We start from the raw sequence: 13,946 nt of genomic DNA on the forward strand, positions 1-13,946 counted from the left end.
CTGTCTGTTAAAGAAATGAATTTTCGACTATTCACGTATACCAGCACCCACTATTAATTTTGTTGCGAACAGGTTCTTTATTCTAACCAGCGTTAAAATTCACGGGTAGCAGGCGCCAGATTAGCATTATGCCACACAGAAACGCCTACTATTTGCACAGCGAGACAAGTACGTCACTGCCGCGACCGAATGGTGATGGCTCTGATTTCTCTGACTTTCAACCCCAAAGAATGTAGGTTGGAAGCCATGTTCCCAATAAAATTTATTTGTTCACTTTCTAGCCTCTTTTCTTTCCTGACTCCTCCATGTTCCTTTACAGGCCGAAGTTGCAACGTTCTTCCCTCTCAATAGGACAATTTTCAGAAATATTTGTAGAAATCTGTGTTTTATTATTTTGGGGACAGGAACTGGGTAGTAGTGCCTGGGTTCGCGGCATAAAATGTATTGCTGCATGAGGATGCGCTTGTGATGTGCTCACCAGAGTGCTACTGTGGTGTTCGGTTGCGCAGGGTGTTCGAGCTGGTGGTGTACTACTGCTCGACCTTCATGGAGATGATCCCGCTGTCGTTCATGCTGGGCTTCTACGTCACCTTCACGGCGACGCGATGGTGGAACCAGTACATGGCGATCCCTTGGCCCGACAGGTTCGTATACTGACTTTCGCGCTTTGCAATGACCCTCGGTACCGATTACGTCAGAGCAATAATGCAGCACGAGTAACGGACGCTTCCATTCTCTTCTTCAATGCGAGCCTCCGTCATTGAATTGAGGCGGAGCACAATGAGGGCGCACAATGGTAAAATGTGCACTTGTTCGTGTTCTCGGTGTGGTGTCGCTGAAGAAATGAGGATATTCTCAGCCTTTGCCTCTGCGGCTACGCCATAATCTTCGCTTTCTCCGTCACCACGGTCTCCACCTGATTCCTGCGCGCTTGACGAATAACTGTAACGTGGTTTCACTCTTCATTTTGCTTTCCAAGCCTTTGATTGGACTAATGTGCTTAGGGCTTTGACGATAATGTAAATACTCATTGTCAACAGGAGTGTATCGTAAGTACACAGGCGAAGGTCAGAACTTGCCGCACATGACTTTTTCCTTTAAATCAATATGACTATCAGTACTGTCATGCACAGTATGTATGTTTTTTCGGCGCAGAGTAAGATTCCTTTAGATTCTCTCTATTTCAGGTCTTACAGGGAACATAAAAATGACACAGGTAGTTATGCTGACACTCCGTGCAATTATTGTTCTCTAATTTTGTTCCGGCCTTTCGGTGCAGTGTAAGACGTGCGAGGCACAACAGCTGGTCGTATGCAGTAATAATGGACACCAAGAAGGGACACCTGTGCAACACGAGAATGAAAGCTGTGGAGATTTAGAGATTGGTTTGCATGTCTATAGAAAAGGCAATGAAGTGCAACTCCTCTTGCAATGACGGGCGGCGGTGTGTGGAGCAGAAAATGACCACATTATGGAGCTGCTGAAGTTTCTTATGTAGAAATCCTTATAGCTACAACTGCTTGTAAGCTGAGCCTCGCTCAGAAGGTTCTTTTCTGCGTTGCTCTGGGACAAATGAATCGCAAACGGAATGTCTAAATCACGAGCAGCAGGGTAGCAATATTATCGTCGATTCAGCGTGACTGGTTTTCATTTTATAGAAAAACGGCGAATCTACGCAGCAAGTTAGAGCCAGGTTAGCTAAAACTAACCTAACCTTTCACAATCACATAAACTTGCGATGCTCGCCCATCTTAATTCTTCCATTTACATTGATTTTACCGGCGATATGGTACGTGCCCGCGTTTCCTCCGTTGAACTGATACAAAGTAGCTGGTGATTTCAAGGCGATTAGCTGCATTTCAATGCGTTCACACTAATAGCTTCTGTTTAGTAACCCTTGCATTCTTACGAAAGAGATAGTGCAGGACGGACGATGTGATGAGTTTGCTAAACTAGTTCATTTTCTTCACCGTCTGAAGAAAGTAAGGCTTATCAGGGTTACTTCCTTTCAGTCTGCTTAGGAATAAAGTGCTCACTTTCATAACATAGTCAACTGCACGCGTAAACGCGACCCAACACGACTCGCGAATCGAGCTTCCTGCTAATGCTGTGGCCGGCATGCTGCGCAGGGTGATGAATGTGGTGATGATGTACGTGCCGGGCCAGGACGAGAGCAGCCGTATGCTGAGGCGCACGCTGATGCGCTACCTCAACCTGAGTCTCATCCTGGTGCTGCGGTCTATCAGCAAGGCCGTCAAACGCCGCTTCCCCACAAAGGACCACCTCATCGAAGCCGGTCAGTGCGGCGACTTCGCGCAGCCAGCTCCACTGTGGTGCCTTGGCACTGACGCATAGGTCACGTGCACTCTGTATGTTTGCGCACGATACGTTGCCACCTTTTCTGCGAAGCTCCGGCTACATTGATGCGGGGGAGGGAGAGGTTGAGGGCACACGTTTTCGAGCTGGTTTGTAGCAGATTTATTAAGCTCGCCATATTCCGCAAGGATGGCAATCAGTGAATATAGCTGTACTTGCCTACTTGTTATCCTCATTTCTCTCCACATAAGCGACCGTTAGCTTATACAGGATGTTCCGGCAAATGTTGTCCAATAATTTAAAATATCGTGATGTAACATAACAGTATAAAACTGATGCTGTGTTCTCAGCCACCTTTCGCAACTCAGAAAGTTTTTTTTATATTCTCTGTCAGCAGTTAGTAAGGTACGATTAACTAACAAGCGTGTTAAGTCTCTTCAAAAGCCCATTGGGTGCAGGAATTCACATCCCTGCGCCTAGTGCACTCTGACGAAGTGTGAAAACTGGTGTAGTTTGTGTATTTCTACACGAATACGCAACGTCGGAATGCGTAGCTTTCGAGGTTTTATTGAGTCAATAAATCGTTGCAGATATGAACTGTATATATTCACGCAGGTCAGGGTGTTAATGGCTTTAGGCGTGACCTGTATAGCATGCGGCTTAGTTAGCGACTAACAACGGACGGCTCAAGCAACGAATGAGGACAAAGAGCCGCGACTGCCGAAATGTGCTGCATTTTCAGTTACTCTGCTTCCTGATTAACAAGCTCATTGGTGGTATGAAGATGACATCACGAAGAAGGTGCTGATATTCCGGGCTGTTTCTGCACCGGTGCATCGAGCACTCGGGCGGGGCAAGGGTACAGATAAAACGAGCACTGAGCATAGCGCTTGTTGTCTATTCCTCTTTAAGGCCCGTGTTTCGTTGGTGCTGTATTAAACAATAACATATTGACATCAGCAGGCTTTTGCAACGATTTGAGTTAGATGAGGCATGATCATGATTGGCCTCATAGAGATTCATAGTGTATGTGTCGACTGCTACTGTTCGCGCCCACTACTGAGCTAACAACTATGGAACTGTGATGGTAGATGATGTTCCGTTTTAGCAGCACTCTGCTTTTGTTTCCGCTGTTTCCGATCATCCGGCAGTCTCCTCCGAAACAGTGCTTTGGGAGCAGGCTGTCGGATAATGTGCGTATGAATGCACTTGTACAGCAGCCACGTGCCTGCGTAGGATTCATGACCAAACTGGAGATGGAACTGTGGCAGTCGATTCCGTCGACCGAGTTCAACACCTTCTGGGTGCCTTGCACATGGTTCATCAACCTGCTCAGGGAGGCACGAAACGAATGTCGCATCACGGACGCCCAGGGAGTCAAGCTCATAATGGAGGTATTTCACTTCGCAGTACATTTGGTAGTTTGGCGTGTTGGAAAGCATTGCGAATGTGTGATATATGAGCCGGCAGAGCAAGCAGTGATCTTCAAAACACGAGGAAGGGCTATTCTTGATGCAAAAAAAGAGAGACTAAATAGTTCAAACTGACGGTAGTTGAAGGTAACTGGAAGGTACGTTATAAGCAGAGCGGGATGTTGCAAGAAATATCTAGCAGCACTTCGAGGATTCGACCCAGAGTTTATAGGGTTTAAAAACCGATAGCGACAACAACTCTGCTACTGAAAACAGGACTACCAAGCCATTCATAATTTAGTTCTTCGATTTTGAAACGCTGCAAACTGGTATCAGTGCGTCATACGTAGTACTAAGATCCGCATTCTGCCTTAATTCCTGGTTCATTCCGCAGTAAATTAGAGCACAGCTCCCGAAGGGGATGGAAGAAATAACTGCAAACACGTTATTGCCTATCCCTCCCTTGCGATTATCGAAAGCAGCATTGCGATTTTAGAGGCGATAACGGATATGTGTAGCAAGCCTCGGTTACGTTTTCACGGTGTATGCACGCATGTAGCAAAATCTGCTACATGCGTGATACACTTGAATCAGGCTTCTCCACAATAAGATGCTGCATGTGGTAAAGCACGCTTTCTGTCGTTTTACGGCTGATATGCATTATTGTGAACGTACTTGTGTTAGCGTGTCACCATGAACGTTGGCCTTCATGACTTCTGCTCGCAGGAGTTCAACGACTTCCGGTCAAAGTGCGGCCTTCTGTGGAGTTACGACTGGATAAGCATTCCCCTTGTCTACACCCAGGTTCGGCGGCTGCTTTTGCATTGCGATTTTCAGCCTAACACTAGAACTAGCGATATGACATGGAATTCAACTGATTTGCACACTTAAGAGTGTATTGACTGATAACATTTGAAAAAGCCGACGTGCGCCAACACACTTCGTTTTACATTAGGTTTCCAGTACGGATAAACGAGTTGCAGGAGCAAAAAGAGCAGGCCAGGTGAATGAACAATGCAGCTAGACAAAAAGAGGTTCCCCCCCCCCCCCCAAAAAAAAAAAAAAAAAAAACTACCTTAAATCGTCTGGCCACCACCCTGTGCAGGTTTCATTCTCGCACAGCTGATACCGTACAGTTGGTAGGAGTTGTGACCCAAGTGATTTGTGACACTCTACGTGACATCATTAGATTAAGAAGCTGGCACAAATCGGAAAAGTAACTTCTTGAGTATATAGCAGTTAAGCACAAGCTAGAAACAACGGGGTGTTAGCGACTAAATTATTCGGTAGTAAGTTCTTATCACATATCAAACTATCAAAACAATAAATTATTCGGTAGTAAGTTCTTATCACATATCAAACTATCAAAACAATAAGTTATTCGGTAGTAAGTTCTTATCACATACCAAACTATCAAAACATATAGTGCTATCGTACTCGCTGGCGGAGTACGTGCCCATGGAACCAGAATGAACGTATGCCATTTCGGTAGCAGGAAAACTCTGGATAATGAAGTTAAATACAGTCACACTTGCGCGCCCTTTAAGTTCTATTTCACCTCACAACAAGAATTGTCGTTAATCTTGCGTGCATTTTTTGACGCGACACACCCGGCACATTCCTTCGTGCAACAGCATGTGCATATCAGCGTGCCGCAGCCTTTCTTGCTATAGAAAGTGGTGAGCGCAGAGGAAGTGCGCGAAAGTTCGATTACAATTATCGTTGTGCATAAAAATAAGCCGCAACTGGTGCGTTTTTTTTTTTTTTTTGTCAGAGGATACACTTTAGGAAAAAATTACACCATCCGGGGCTTATTCTGTCCCGAACAATAATCGCCATTTACGTTGCGTGAATTTCCTTTATTCAATACCGCTGTCACAGGTACATTGTGATCGCTATCGGACCGATCCGGATAGGATTTTTTGATCGTGATCAACAATGGTCGCTGCTACACGGTCCAACAATCCTGATCGAGTTATTATCGTTTGCTGATCGTCGGCAATTCTCAGAACTGCGTAGTTCCTTGGCTACAAATTTAGATTTGCAAAATATGGTTAAATTTTGTCAATTTTTCAATTTTACATCTTACTATTGCTGACAAAAAGGTTTTTAAACGCTTTTTTATTGAGCTGCCTTCACTTTTTGTTTTTAGTGTTTTCAGAATACTGAGTTATAGAGCTTAGACGTCAGCCTGCGATCGCGATAAAGAGGCCTGATCGCGATTTACGGATAGCGATTGTCCGGATCCGGATCCTGCAAGATCGCGATCGCAAATGACCATGTAGCAACACTCGATCCGGATTGAGCTTGATCCGGATCGGCCCCGATCGCGATCAGAAGTGTACGTGTGACACCGGTATAGCACTGTGCTCCCGGTACTTTTGGGTCATAAACGGCAGGCGCATATGAGCGTGACGCAACATTCTTTACAATTAAGCGCAGCGAGTGTATAGTGTTACAGAAAGGAAATGTATGCAAGATAGATGACAAGTGATGTTTGGGAACAAGATAAGCTTCAGAGGGTGTAAACTAATTTTGGAGTGTATATATATATCCCACAAGACGTTACTCCCGCAAAGGGAGTCACCAGCACTCCCTTTTCTTCCAGAGTCATGCAGGCCACTTTTACACACTTTTCTTCACCGCAAAAGCGTGCCACTATGCACGCGCGTATGTGCCGTGATGCAGCTTGGCGATGCAGGTGGTGACATTGGCGACGTACTCGTTCTTTGGTGCGGCGCTGTTCGGCCGGCAGTACATACACAGCCCGGACCCGATCATCGACAATCGCCACCATTTCGACTTCTACGTGCCCGTCTTCACCGTCATCCAGTACTTCCTCTACATGGGGCTGCTCAAGGTGCCAGTAGTTCTTTGGATTTACAGCGCCCTTGCTGTCACAAGAAACAGTGTTCTTTATGAACACGTTTAGCCTTTAGGCCCTGATTCACGTATCTTCCTTTTTGGTTCAATAAATCATGGAATAGAAACTTACACTTACACTTACATGGTCACATTGTTTGTACTCCCGTCATCTATCGGAAGGATCTGGCTCGGGTCCGTCTACGGAAAGCTGCAGAAGTTGGGACATTTGTTTATTTGTCACTACTGCAGTTCGTTCTTTTTTTCTTTTTTTTCGTACAATCGCTTTTCATGCCTCATTCGCGTCATTTAATAAGCGCTGATTGCGTACGTATTCGAATTACGTATACCGTATTGAAGACAGCAAATTCTAAGCGCAAGAAAGGTTAAGAGTAATATTTCACATTGAGCCATTTGTTTCATGAAGCTACTAAATCACCATTGCTCTAATGGTATCTTGGACTGGTCGCCTCCATCCTCCGAATCAGAGTCTGGCAGATCCGGCGTTCCTCGAACTCGGAGGCTGAGGACAAGCACGCAAACCGAAGGTGCGACTCATTTTCGGAGGCGGAAATGGCAGATACGACATCACGTGACTACAGCAAAAGTCCAATTTTGCCTACTCAGAGCTCCCGGTGCTGCCGGAAAAAAACGGCCGACGCGCCGGCGGGACGAGCGTTGGTTCAGACACCAGCATGAAGTGACCTAGGTTGTCTAGGTTACGGTGGACCGTCGTCAACAACGGCGATGCTGTGTTGTGATGACGGCGGGAAACGTTAATCTCGACGACTGCTCCGGCGTCAGGGCTCGGATCGCCCGAGAGCGCTCGGCGCGGAGCGAGAACGATCGAAAAGAACCAGCCGAACGCCAATGCGCGTGGTCTCATTCGACGAGAACGCTGCTCGCGAGAGCGGTCTAGAGTGCTCCGAAATGACCAGCCTAAAATGCCATAAGTAAACGTGACATCAAGAATATGTAGAGCTTGTGTCGAATGTGTCGATGGCAAGGTGTGTGATTGTAAACACATGCATGCTTAAGTTTTTTACGGAGACTGATTGGGCCAATGTAAGTGCAAATGCAAAGCTGTTTTCGGATGTTTTGAACGTTAATTCTATACCTAGCTCGTTGTTGGTGAATCATTATGGTTTTGTTGTTGAAACGTTTTGTTGAAAATGGTTTTGTTGAAAATGGTTGAATTCACATTTACGTATCGTTACTGATTTCCTTCAATGTCAGCGAACACCCTTAAGAACAAATTTGCGCACTCTATAAATTGCCTACAGACTCTTAAACTGTTTTTTTTTCGTATATATGGACCTGTACGTTCCACTATATGAAGTATGCAGACCTCGAGATAAAAAGTCACTAAAAAGTGCATTGGGTTTCGTATATTGTTGCCCATATAGAATTGCAGACAAGTTGTAATTATAAATTAGTACTCGGAATATCTGTAGACTTTTCCAAGACCTTTTATTAACCAAACCGAAGCGTCGACCTTTTGCAAAGGAAGCGCGGGAAAGAAGCGCGCCGTCTTCCGTCGCGCGCAACGCTCCGGGGGGAGGAAAGGGGGGGGGGGGGGGGGGCGGCCTCAGCCGCCCAGATTTCACGCCCAGAGTTCACGTCTCGGCGGCATCTGTTCACGTTTGCTTGTGCGTGCGTGACACCATGCTTGTTCATTTCGTCAGTTTGCCTATATAAGTTTACAAGTTTATACGGCCGATAAAACCACCATCCTTACTTCGTATAGCTGTTCACTAATTTGCTATCGCAATCGATGCTTCGCCTTTCCGGCGAAACTGTGGCATTTTTAGATAATAAAAAAAAAAACAGATTGAAGAGCGTCGCTTACTTATGTCAAATAACTGCCGTATTGACATAGTCAGAGTTTGAGGCGTTGGGAGTGATATTTTCTGATTGTATGCGCTGGGATTCACAGACCACGTTGTAACTCGTCTTAAAGCAGCTTTTTCAGTGCAAGAAACGACATGCACGACAAAGAAGCACTCACGGACTATGTTGTAACTAAGTTGGTGGGTATTGTAGGCTTGTTGTATTGTCACAGATACCGGCTACTAATGACCACAAGATTGCTGCTTACAATTCCTTGCTTTTATCATGCGTCCGCTATTGCTTTCTTGTCTGGGGCACAATGACCACAGCAAACATTGAGGAAGCAGCTCGCATTCACAACAAAATAATTCGAGCTATATCTGACTTGCCTTCACGTGCCTCAGTATTAGCGCAGAACGAAAAAAAAAAAAATTCGTGCAGTGTGTATGAAATTTTTTTTATGAATACTGTCTTTCTCTAAGCCTGAGCATCGAGAGAAATCCTAATGTCTGCTTTAAAAAAAGAAAAAAAAAAGAAGAAAAAAAGAAAAAGCTTGTTTCGAAAATACCAAATAGACGTACCTATGACCGAGACATCCATAATATAGGAAACCCACAGTACTAAGATCTGGTTGCGGAAAACAAATGCTGTAGAACACGATTCCAAAATTACTAAATTACTATTATTAAAAAAAAGGAAATAAAAGTAAAGTCGACGTCGTGTGTCTTACGGGAAAATAGATAAGGAAATTATAGCTTGTTTCATGTAATTTAACTTATGTCTTACACGAACTTGAGTATACTGTTGTGTGTGTGCGTATGTGTGCGTGTTATAAATGGGTTTATAAAAGTTGTACTTTTCTTATGGTAATTCAAGTGTAGATTTTGCTGCTGCTTTTGTTATTGAGGGGTTAGAGTTTTGTCAAGCTGCCTAATGGGAAGCTCTTCTTTTCTCACGCACACTTTTGTTCTGTACCTTCAGAGCACAAGATAAACTATTTGTCTATTTGTTTGCAGGTAGTCTATAGACAAGTGCTGACACAAAGCGTAAGGTCATAAGCCTAGAGGCTCTTCTAGACTTTATATCAAAACATCTCTAGTTGTCGAAATGCATTTTTTTAGTGGGAATGAAAACTATATTTTGGATTTTTTTTTCAATATGCGCGCAGGTTGCTGAGCAGCTCATCAATCCATTTGGAGACGATGACGAAGACTTCGAGCTTAACTGGATAATCGACAGACATTTCAAGGTCAGTGCGCACACTATGTTTCAGTAGTGATTTCAGCCATGTACAAATTTCGAGCGCAAGATCGCAATTAAAATATTTGAATAATAGAGAAGTACGTGTCGCAAATAGTTAATCGAATACAGAACGTTCTTTTACGTCTGAAAGTCGAAAGATAAACTCGGAGAGGAAAGTTAGTAAAAAAAAAAAAAAAAAGAAGAAATTGCTTGTTCCCTACTATATATGCACGTCAATGCTATTTGGAAGATTGTTCGACTGAACAGAAAAAAGAGCCTGTTCAAGTTCCTGGTTGGCTTACGACGGGCACTTCAGGCACAATGGACTATGTGCGTGGAAATTTCCCCAGCGCAGGCAGGTTTTCATAATTGCAATAATCTAATATTCTATAAAGTCGAGTGTCAAATTTTCAAATCGAATGCTTAAGACGGACCCAAAATTATTGTAATCGTACTCGATATTTCGATTATTCGCGCACCTCTATAGTTTATGTTGTTGCCGACGTGTTAATCTATCGTGTTTACCACTTGCAGGTGTCGTATCTAGGCGTGGACACGCTAGACGGGCCGGCACTCCCACTAGTCAAGGACTCGTACTTCCACATGACCGACTACCAGCTGCCCTACACTGCTGCCTCGGTCAGCTACAAGAAGAAGACCTACCGCGGATCCGTAGCCTACATGCAGTAAGTACACATAGCATGGTGGTCTAATCCTCAAAGAGGTACATACATCGGTGGGGGAGAGAGAGAGAGCTAGATAAAGATAGATAGATAGATAGATAGATAGATAGATAGATAGATAGATAGATAGATAGATAGATAGATAGATAGATAGATAGATAGAGATAAAAGCAAGAGAAAGACAGGGAGGTTAACGAGAGGATATCTCCGGTTTGCTACCCTATACTGAGGAGAGAGAAAAGGGGGTATGACAGAATGAGAGAGAAAAAGAACCAAGGATAAGGCGGAGTACTCAGAATGCGTACGAGAAAGTCGTAAAAGCTTGGATTAATTGATAATAAAGTGAAATGAAATGAACTTACAATTAATCTGTCAGACTAGCGTCGGAAAATTGTTTGTGTGAATAAAATCTAAATATTCAAAGAAAGAAGAAAAAAGTTGTCGCAGTTTCACCTGAAAGGCGAAGCATCAATTGCGATAGCAAACTTGTAGAGAGCTATACGGAGTAATGATATTAGCTTTATCAGCTGTATAAACTTGGACATGCAGCAACATCGGCAACACGCAGAACTGTTGAAGACGCCATCGGCGTTTTGCCCGCGTTCGCTCAAAATGCGTGCGGCGTTGGTGACTGTTGCCGGAGCCTCTGATATAAATAGGCACTGCGTGCCGCAGCTAAACGTCGCCTCCCTTCCCTCCCCCTCCCCCACGTCCTCTCGCTCGTCGAAAGAAGGCGCGTTTGCTCTACATACATGGTGATTGTGAAGGAGAACAGAGACGCCTACTTTTGCAGCCCTTAAGCGAGCACGGCGCAGAACGCGCGTTTGTTCTCCGCCGTGCGTTCACTCCCCGTGAAAGACGCGCCCCTCGCGCCCTTTCACTCGCACATACAGCGTTCGGCGCGCGGCGACGATTTCTTCTCCAAATGACGTCATACGGAACCTCACGGCGACGGCGACGGCGACGGCGACGGCGACGGCTACGGCGACGGCGACGGCGACGCCGACGGCAGAAATCTGCTTTTGAGTGTCCATATAATTGCTATCGCAATAATAACAAAATCAGAAGAGCAATAAGCAGCAGCGATGCAGAAATCTTTTCTCCAGTACAAACGTATGGTGGTTCCAGGGAAATGCAGGACAAGAGCTGCCGAGCTGAGACCAAGCTTTTCCGGTGGAATTGGCGGAGTCGACCGACAATCCGCCTTTTTCACGGCGCTACGGCGCATGCGCCCTGCCCTGGCGGATTAGTCGCGAAACGTTTTGGAAGGGTCGCGCGCGCGGCCGTGCGGCCCTGTCTCGGAAAAACGTCCCCCGAAAAAAAAAAAAAAAATGCGCTCGCACGCGCGCTACTGCAAGTGCAAACTCGTGCTGTGTACCTCGTTGAAACTTCACTGGTAGCTCGACGTCGGTGCGGTACCGAAAACGTGCGTAGCGTAAGACTGCAACTCCGCTTTTAACAGAAAGCAGCGAGGGCTTCGTCCAGACTGCACAGGGAACCACGTAGTTTCCGCCTTGCATTGATGGCTGTAATAGCAAATTTATCGATAAACTCCTGCGTTACACTTCGACCACACTTAAAAACACGTCGCTGACGAAGACATCTTGCAGCGTCGGTCCTCGCTTGCTGGTAGTGGCAGCGTGTGCCCGACTTCACGTACTCGTTCAAGACGCGGTAACACTGGGTCGATACGAGACCGACAAGACGCGGACGCTTACGATTGGCCGACCATGCAGCACTGTGTCGCGGGGACCATTTTATCATACCAGGCCTACAAGACGTAACCGACGAGCGCGAGTTGTACTGCGACGGGCTTTCTTGTCAACCGCACCGATAAAATCAGCGTGCCGACCATCATTCGACCGAACCCCGCGCGATCGGCCGTCGAACCGATAATGCGATAGCCGCAACGCCTTCGTTGGTATATATAAATAATCGTGCTCAAAATGAGTCAATACATGCATACGAAGTTGAAATGCACAAGATTGGACCCTCTCAATCCGTGCACATAAGTTTCAGCCAATGTTGATCCTGTTCAGCGGAGGTTAGGCCTGGCGCCGTCGAGTTCGCGCACCCGCTACCGGCGGACCTATACTGAAAAGTAAGCAAGTTAGGATGAAGGAAAGTGCTTTTATAGTCCAGTTCTAGCTTTAGCGATTTGAAATAAACTACTCTTCGCGTCGATCGCCGCGTACACAATAAGCTGCAAGCGGGGACACAACGCTGTGTCCAACGCCTGTGCCAACATCTGTACGTCACCGTTCCCGTAGGCTGCCGGTCATATTCGCAACGTAGATGGGTGGGTTTTTACGTGTTGGCACGCTGACACATTTCTTAATTCCTGAGACGTACTCTTTATCTCTGCGTCAAACCCGAAACAAGAGACGGTACATTCGGTACAGCAGCATAAACAGCCGCCTCGCTCAGTTATATACCAACGGTGTCAGCGATGGCATCCGCGTTATTGCAGGAGAACAACACGGCCTTTAAATGAGCGCTTATGCGAGCACAGTTTGCTCTAATAATGTTTTATCACACGCGCAAACTAACTATCGCGAAGTTAAAGAAAAGTGAGAATCAGTAATAAATTAACAGCCCAATATTTGTAACTGGATCACAGCCACTATTGTTTAAGTGGCTCAGCCGCTCATACTGACTCGTCTCACGATGGAACAACGCGGCTCATATGAGCAGATATGTGTGTTTTATTCTACGTTTCGACATTCTTTCATATCAGCGCATTTTCATATATGCACCTTTCCCCTATTTTTTGAGGCTAACAACGATCTGTGGCTGTAGATGCCGATGTAAACAAGTGCATCGCTTTGCTAAATCCGACGCGGAAGGCTGCGCACTCGAAAACATCTTATTTATGCGAAATGTCTAAAGAATGTGTAAAAAGAATTACAAAAAAAGCGAGGTGCAAGTGCAGGAGTTAGCGCCAACAAACTCCAAAGCAGCGGCTACGGTAGAGGGAACTCAGCGTGCCTTTATCGGCCGCACTGTAAACAAAACAGCACACTCAGGCCTGCTCATAGCTGCCAGGAACGACAAGCTGCCCCCCCCCCCCCCCCCCGAAGCCATTAATAATTATTCGCAATCCACGAAACGCACAACCGATGCGCACTTAACACGGGCGCAGGCTCACAAATCAACCGGCGAGAGCCCCAGCCCCCTACCAAAACGTTTCCAGCGGCCCGCGGCAGAGGGCAGCACAGGAAAATGAAAAAGGCGAATTTCAGGACAAATTTAGTACTCGTCGTCAATCTTGCACACACAGCTCTACTTCTAATCTGTCGTGTTCAGTTGAAGGCGCGGTTTTTCGCCTTGTGCTTAGCTCATAAGGTGGTGCTAGACTCACGAAACGAGGTTGCCATTGAATATACTGATGAATGAGAGACGTTTACCGCAAAAGAGGGGACAAACCAGAAAACGAACGCGGTATGTACCCGTATTTTTTGCTGTGCTTGTGTTATGATGAATTACCAACCACACTGTGGATTCAAACACCCTGTGGTATATATTGTGTACCGACTACTGGTGAAACCGTAATTACTTGCAGCAAATAATTAGCCGCACGGCGAATTAGCTCTGTACCTCA

At 45.7% G+C, this 13,946-nt stretch overlaps 1 protein-coding gene across 1 annotated transcript in view; it reads left to right on the forward strand.

The window, feature by feature from the left end:
- LOC119442927 (uncharacterized) overlaps positions 1-13,946 on the forward strand; it is a 31,341-nt gene that overhangs the window by 13,865 nt on the left and 3,530 nt on the right. The window contains exons 2-8 of the mRNA XM_037707999.2: positions 510-644; positions 2,130-2,296; positions 3,553-3,710; positions 4,455-4,532; positions 6,430-6,588; positions 9,589-9,669; positions 10,197-10,348. Coding sequence (XP_037563927.1) covers positions 510-644; positions 2,130-2,296; positions 3,553-3,710; positions 4,455-4,532; positions 6,430-6,588; positions 9,589-9,669; positions 10,197-10,348 — 930 coding nt within the window. The remainder of the gene's footprint in view (positions 1-509; positions 645-2,129; positions 2,297-3,552; positions 3,711-4,454; positions 4,533-6,429; positions 6,589-9,588; positions 9,670-10,196; positions 10,349-13,946) is intronic.

The sequence above is a fragment of the Dermacentor silvarum genome, chromosome 2 (assembly GCF_013339745.2).
Source record: "Dermacentor silvarum isolate Dsil-2018 chromosome 2, BIME_Dsil_1.4, whole genome shotgun sequence".
In the NCBI taxonomy this organism is placed as follows: domain Eukaryota; kingdom Metazoa; phylum Arthropoda; class Arachnida; order Ixodida; family Ixodidae; genus Dermacentor; species Dermacentor silvarum.